Genomic DNA, 7,147 nt, shown 5'->3' with positions numbered 1-7,147 from the left:
ATGTAGTATCCCTTCCATGTGTACTGTGATTGAAAATCGGCAAGAGTGTGTGCGTGTGCGTGCGTGCGTGCGTGCGTGCGTGCGTGTGCGTGCGTGCGTGCGTGCGTGCGTGTGTGTGTGTGTGTGTGTGTGTGTGTGTGTGTGTGTGTGTGTGTGTGTGTGTGTGTGTGTGTGTGTGTGTGTGTGTGTGTGTGTGTGTGTGTGAGGCGCGCCTGTTGGCAAGCAACGAAAAAGTGCACCTGAGCATCACGAATAATGTCTGCTTCATCAACCCTTCACCAAAACAACACAGCACGACATAGTCTTGTCACTCACCCTGTAGATGGTGGAACCTGACCAGTAGGGATACCTGTGCAATCAAGCCGACACACCATGGGTGGCAAGCAAGGAATGCAAAATGAACAAGCAGGCATGTGCAATGACGAAGATGCACAAAGATGAAGAGACAGATACATGCACACGCAAACACGATACACACACACTCACCAGTACTCGCGGTGCATGGGTGCAAAGCCACCGCCATGGGAGCGAGTGTTCATGGAGCTGAAACAGGAAAGCAGGGAGCGAAAACAGGCACATAGTGAGTGAATGGGCCGCGTGCAAGTGAGTGCGTGGAAGCGTTCATATATGTATTCAGGTGTGTCAAAACCACAGACCAACATGCAACACGAGCAGTGCAGTTACGAAAGTACAAGTTGTGTCGTTTGTGCAACTCACATCGAAGTGTATGCGTTGACCGTGTCCAAGAGATATGCGCCATCATCAGGCTTCCAAATGTTGTGGGAGATGACCTGAAGCGGCGGTGTGGATTCAGCCGTGTGAATGAGCCGGTTCAAGGAAAACAGCGACCAGCCAGCGGTACTAATACAAGCTATGATGCGCGCACACACAGACGAATGCACACACGCCCACCTGATAGCAGAAGACATCGTTGTCGTTCTGGCTGATGCAAAGGTCCTGTCCCGTAAAAGCCATGTTGTAAATGGTGCGGGCAGTTTGGAACCTGCATTTGGATCCAGCGATGCACGAAAACGTAATCAATAGCCGTAGACGCACACAAGTACGCCATCATGCACCCGTTGTCACACACTCACACGCACACACGCACGCAGCACACACAGCTTCATATGCACACCTGAAGCCATCAAAGGTGCCATCCTCCAGGTTGTGGCGGTAGAAGTACTGCCCCGTGCCGTAGTAAATTTTGTCGTTGACAACAGCAAAGGCACCGTACAGGCTGCTGATGCTGCCACCAGTTAGGTCAAACGTGCGGACCAGCGAGCCGGTGTCCTTGTTGAGCACGTGCACAGTGGATCGGCCGTTCTGAATACAGTACGCGTAATTGCTGTCGGTTGCGATGCCACCCACAGTGGTCTGTGGCTGAGGATAATACGTCCACTGCACGCTCGTGCTGGGAAAGGGACCAATCTTGCGGCAGTATTGGCTATTCCAATTGGCAGTGTAGTAGTACAGGGAGTCGGGCTCGCCCCAGAGTTGCATCATGTTGCTTGAGCTGGTGCCAAAGCCTGTCTTGTACGTGCCATCCTCTGCATATCTGTACACGCTGGAGCCACTCCAGTAGGGGTACCTGCATACGTGTGTGTGCGTGCGTGCGTGCGTGCGTGCGTGCGTGTGAGTGTGAGTGTGAGTGTGTGTGGACGTGAACGCAAAAACGACATTCAGGAAACCAAACACATTGTCTCCACCTTCTCTTCAACGATTACATTCATCCTCACCAGAACTCGCCGAGTCGAGGCATGTATCCTCCGCCATGGCTGCGCGTCTGTAAACCAGAGAAGGAGCAGCAAAGTAAGGGAACGCAGAATCAGTCCGAAGGAATCACAACATGCAATGCACCCACGAACACACACGTACACACGCATGCGCGCACACACGCAAGCTTACACGCAAACACACACAACTCACGTTCATGTTGATGTGGCGGTGAGCGGGCTGCTGGGTGATGTGCTGGTTGATAATCTCGCCAATGCATGCGCCAGCCTCGCAGTGGTCATACACGGTTTCGTCGTTACCGTCGTCGCATGTGGAGTTGTCGGGCTTGTTGGTGTACGTGCACACGCCAAACTCACAGCGCGGGTCATCCTGGCAGGGCGAGGGAGGCGGGCACGTCATGTGAGTGCAGCCGCGGTCGGCGGAGGGCACGTGGTAGATGCGATAGCCAACAATGTCGCCGTTGCTGCCCGGTGTGCTGGCACTCATGGCGTCCCAGGAGAGGTTGAAGGTCGTGGCAGAGGTGTCGTCCACGCTGAGGCCCGCCGGTGCAACCGTGGGCAGGTGCGGACGCGTCTTCTCCGTGGTCATGAAGGAAGCGGTGCTGCGGTCACCGTCCAGGCCAATCGTGTACACGAGCACGACGTACTCCGTGTTTGGGGTGAGGCCCGTGATGGAGGCCGTGAGCTGCTCGTCGGGCGAGTCACCGTCCTGCCACTGCTTGGGGAAGCGGACGGTCACCACTTCGTCCGTGGTGCTGCCCGGCACGGGCGTGGCCACGAGGTCAAAGCCAATGGCGGGCGCGTTGCGGAACCAGATGCCTGCAGGCACGGTCCACTGAACGATGACCTCGTCCGCGTCTGGCGGGTAGGTCATCGGGTCCACAGGTGGGAGGGACGTGGTCACGGAGCGCGGCTGGCCGGACGGGATGCTGTTTGGCGGGTCGACGGAGAGCATGGCAAAGGGGCCAAAGCCCTCGGCGTTCTTGACGGCGACGCCGACATCGTAGCCAGAGAACGGGAACGAGAGCTCGTTGGCCAGGGTGTAGGAGAAGGTGCTCGAGGACACCTCCACGTCCGTGGCGTCGAGGGTGGCGTTGCCGTAGGCCCACGTCGGGGGCTGCGGAGCCGTAGGGCGGATGCGGATCACGTAACCGGTGATGGCGCCGTTGGTCGTGCCGGGGTCGGGCGCTTCCCACGAAACGGCAAACGCGCCACCGGGTGTGGGCGTGGTCGTCGGGTTCCTCGGGGGAGCAGACGGGACCTGCGTGTGTGCAGGAGGGGTGCGTGCAGGTGTGTGTGTGTGTGTGTGCGCGCGCGCGCGCGCGTGTGTGTGTGTGTGTGATCAAAACGCGTGAGCGAAACGAGAGTATGCTCGGAACTGGTTTGCCACAGACGCGCTGGTCGCCATGACATGGCTTGTGACAGGACACCATCAACACGGCAACAGCGGTCGAAACGCCAAGTGTGTAAAACACCGACACTTACATCACGCCGGATGCGGGCAAAGGAGTCCAAAGAAGAAGCGGCTGTGGCACTGCACATGCACAAAACGCACACGAGTCAGAAAAGGATACAACCGCAGACACACGCACACATATTCATGTCAAACACAAACACCAAAGCAGACATCATCAGCAATGAGATCGTGTGTGTGTGGCACAAGAGAAGTGTGGATTGCAGCAACGTCGAGGGAAGAACCATTCAGGGAATCACGGTGGTGGAGTGTGTCGCATGATGCCAAAGAGACGCATATTGGGGGGGGGGGGGAAGTCGCGCGTTTTGATCCCTTTCACTGAACCTTACCTATCTCATTTACGCCATTAGCAGTGCCACAACCCACACAACCACGTTCACCACCATCACGATCACACTCAGAACCCCCCCCCCCCAGATGCAGCATCCACATACCTCTGGGCCAGGGCGAGGGTGCAGGCGAGGGCCACCACAAGAACCTGTGATGGCGCCCGCCAGCGAGGGCGCTGCGGCTGCGGGTGTTGCGGCGACATCGCCGACCTTTGGCTGTTGTTCCTTGTTGTTCCCCTTGGGTTCTTGTTGTTTCTCGCGCAGGATGGCTTGCTTGCTGGCTTGTTTGGGTTCGCTTTGGCTTGGCACAGCAACAGCTGAGGGAAATGTCGTGAATGTGGTCAATCAACAAACAACAACAACAACACAAACAACACAAACAAACAAAAGAAACCTCAAGCAAGGCAAGCTACAAGCAAGCGGTGGCTGGTTGAACGTCACACACAGACCTTCCTTCAACACTCGCACGACAGCTATCCTCTGCCTGCAAGCAAGCAACAAAACCAAAACAAAACCACAATGCGCACAACAACAACAACAACAACAACAGCTTCTGAGCTGCTGCTGATAATAAAGCAGGGGGATCTGGGGGATGGCGTGGAAAAACAAACAAAACAAACAAACCCATGGGAAATAAGTGGGGCACGCAGTTGCGCAACTGGCACCAGCGCCGAAAACGGCAGAGATATCACGGCATTGTTTGCTTTGTGTGGCTTGCTTGGTTTGCTTCACTTGTTGTGGCATCCGCTGCAGGATCATCGGCTGAAGTTTTGTTGTTGCGGCTTTGACTTGTTATTGTTGCTTGCTTGCTTGACTGGTTTGGGCTGAGGACAGCAGTGTCATGTCATGTAATTTTAACACGGAAATCAAAACAACGCCGTTTTTTTGGTGCGCTGCCGCGACATCCCCAAATCGCGGATTTGCGAGCTGGGAAGGAAACTTCATTGAAGCTATTGCTAACTCCATGGTGGCGAATAGTTGCGTTGACTGCCCTCGACAACGGTGGATAGCACACATGTTTGGGCTTAGTGCGCACAGATCGCGCCTTTTGCGCCAACAGCACAAAGTGTGTTTTGTTCGTGGCGCGAAATTCAAACCTGCGGTCATGATGTGGTGACATGATGTGACATGAACGCAGCGCGCTGCCACACACCCCCCCCCCCCCACACACACACACACACACACACACACGAACACGCACACACACACACAGCTCGAAGCTCATATTCTCCACATTTGCCCTTGTGATGTGTACTGCTGTGTAATGTAACTGCTGGCAAGAACAAAGAGGTGCAAAGAGGTGCAAGAAGCACAAAGAGATAACCAACGAGGAACAGCACTCGACGAGCGCTTACCCGAAAAAAAAAACACCCCAAATCCAAGCTTATCATCAATCAACAGATCAAGCAAAACACATGTAGACCCCTCACGCTTGGCCAAGCCAAACACTGCAAACCCCTTGAAACCACCCAGCCACAAGCACACATTTCACTCAGCCAGCACCAGCAGCACAACTAACGAAACCCGTGCGACGCAGAGTCAGAAGCATGCGAGCATCGTCACACGCAGCATGCGTTAGTTAAATGTCGTACTCCTCGTCGCCCCACCGGTGTAATGCAAAGGACGTCGGCTGCCGCACAACATCATATGCTGCGTCTGCATTCGCGTTGAAGTTCGTTTCACAGTACCCCGACTGGAGACCATCGCAGCGTGCACGCAGCCGTGGCGTGCCACCGCGCTGGCTTGCTGCCTGCGTGTCATACGTGGTGTCATCCCACGCGTGCTGTGCCCTGACAACCGGCACAGCAGCTGCGGCGCCGTCGCCTGTGCTCGGAGTGAACAGCGGGTTCTCATACAGGGGCATGTCTGTCGCAAGATGTCACAGCACAGAACACGACATTTGTTGGTGTAAGACACGCTGCTCATCGCAGAAACTCACAAACTCGCGTCAAAGTGTTCCACACAAGACTTGCACAACGAGCAAGTACATGGGCGGTTTGAGCAAGACTGTACAGGCACAGATGCAGATCAAAACATCGGAAAGACACACGCGATGGCTTGCAATCGCCTGCCAATACCTGATTGCTGTTGGCCTCGTGCTGAACTTGTTGACTGCCATGATAGTGAACGCGTTGGATGTGAGATTGTGTCAGTGAGCAGCTTCTCATAAAACACACACGCGCCCAGAGCAACCAACTCTTCGCAGACACACCGAACACACACACACACACACACACACACACACACACACACACACACACACACACAGCAGAAGCGAAGGGTGAATGGGTACATGCATATGCCCAAAACACATCGTGCGCCGACGCGCACATACTCATTTTGTGCACACCTTGAGCTGAATGCGGTTGCGACGCATGCGCACAACAAGCACAAGAAGTGTGACCACTAAAATTGCAGCGACAGCCACACCCACGGCAACAGGCCACGCGGCCACAGACCTATATGCACAGCGAAATGCCAAAGAGAAAGCACATATTGCGAAGCATGAGAACATGTGTCTTGCATATTCCTCGATACGTGCCTGCCAGTCTCCACCCGCGTTGGCGGTCGAAATGTTGCTCAAACACACACACCGCACACATACACACACAGAGCAAATAAACCACACACACACACCGCACACACACGCACATACACACACACACACGCACACGCACACACACACACACCGCACACACACGCACATACACACACACACACACGCACGTGTGCGGATTTCCGGCTGGTTGGGAAGCAGTGAAAATGGGTGCTGACGCAGAAGTAGACGTGGAAACAGGAGCAACCATCGTGGAGACAGTTCCAGGAGCGGCTGCAACACTTGTCGCAATCACACGCCGTCCAAGGACTTCGCCATCAAGAAGGCCTGCTGCCACAAGCCGGTGTACAGCTTCAGCGGCATCCTCCGCTGTCAGTTGAGCATCGCGAGAAACTGCAACGTAATCATGCAACGCATCACACACCAAGTACTGTGAACCTGCTGTGCACTTTGCAGTGTGGAGCAAAAACTCTCACAAGAACACCGACAGGGGCTGATGTCAAGCCCTGGCACTGAACACACACACACACACACAGCACAACACACGCGCGAAGAGACTAGGCACTCTTGCGCATGCAAACACCTCAACACACGCACAACATATTGCCAACCTGGTCCGTCAATACTCCCGGGAACAAGTTGTGGTTGGCTGGCAAGAGCTCGAACCCGGCTGGCGTTTACAATGATCGCTTCCACAAGGTTGTTCCGCACCGTCACAGACACGGTGGGCACGCGTGCAGCATCCAGCGCCGAAAGTGCAAGAGGATAAGCTGCAGCCGCATCAACAACCTGGAACCGAAGCTCGTACCGGTCATCCGGCACATCAAAGTCCGCGCCAGGGCTGCCAGCAATCACAGCAGGGTCGCTCACCCCACCAAACCCAACCGTCACAGACACCTGCGTGTGCATGTGGGTGGTTCGGGTGTTGGTGATGATGAGGTAGGTATGTGGTGTATGTTTGTTGTGCATGAGCTGTGGATGAAAGCGATTCAGCACGTGTATCAGCGCACATGCATGTGTGTTGCTGCCAGTAGACATGCACCACAACAACACG

At 55.1% G+C, this 7,147-nt stretch overlaps 2 protein-coding genes across 2 annotated transcripts in view; both read right to left on the bottom strand.

Annotated features, from left to right (window-relative positions):
• PTSG_12296 (uncharacterized protein) overlaps positions 1–3,739 on the bottom strand; it is a gene marked incomplete at both ends in the record, with an annotated part of 15,275 nt that extends 11,536 nt beyond the window's left edge. Inside the window, 10 exons of the mRNA XM_004993853.1 lie at positions 25–273; positions 296–349; positions 487–543; positions 718–791; positions 913–1,003; positions 1,136–1,588; positions 1,737–1,783; positions 1,927–2,994; positions 3,219–3,267; positions 3,642–3,739. Of these exons, the coding sequence (XP_004993910.1) occupies positions 25–273; positions 296–349; positions 487–543; positions 718–791; positions 913–1,003; positions 1,136–1,588; positions 1,737–1,783; positions 1,927–2,994; positions 3,219–3,267; positions 3,642–3,739 (2,240 nt within the window). The remainder of the gene's footprint in view (positions 1–24; positions 274–295; positions 350–486; positions 544–717; positions 792–912; positions 1,004–1,135; positions 1,589–1,736; positions 1,784–1,926; positions 2,995–3,218; positions 3,268–3,641) is intronic.
• A 1,035-nt stretch (positions 3,740–4,774) lies between these two features.
• On the bottom strand, positions 4,775–7,002 carry PTSG_05335 (uncharacterized protein; the record flags this gene model as incomplete). The annotated part of the gene is made up of 5 exons (XM_004993852.1): positions 4,775–5,402; positions 5,615–5,648; positions 5,887–5,995; positions 6,264–6,486; positions 6,705–7,002. The coding sequence occupies 5 exons, from the start codon at positions 7,000–7,002 to the stop codon at positions 5,116–5,118; spliced, it is 951 nt and encodes a 316-aa protein (XP_004993909.1). The 3' UTR covers positions 4,775–5,115.
• Positions 7,003–7,147: the final 145 nt, after the last annotated feature.

The sequence above is a fragment of the Salpingoeca rosetta genome, assembly GCF_000188695.1.
Source record: "Salpingoeca rosetta unplaced genomic scaffold supercont1.12, whole genome shotgun sequence".
Classification (NCBI taxonomy): Eukaryota; class Choanoflagellata; order Craspedida; family Salpingoecidae; genus Salpingoeca; species Salpingoeca rosetta.
Note: the sequence above shows the minus strand (reverse complement) of the source record. Positions and strands in the feature narration are given on the sequence as shown.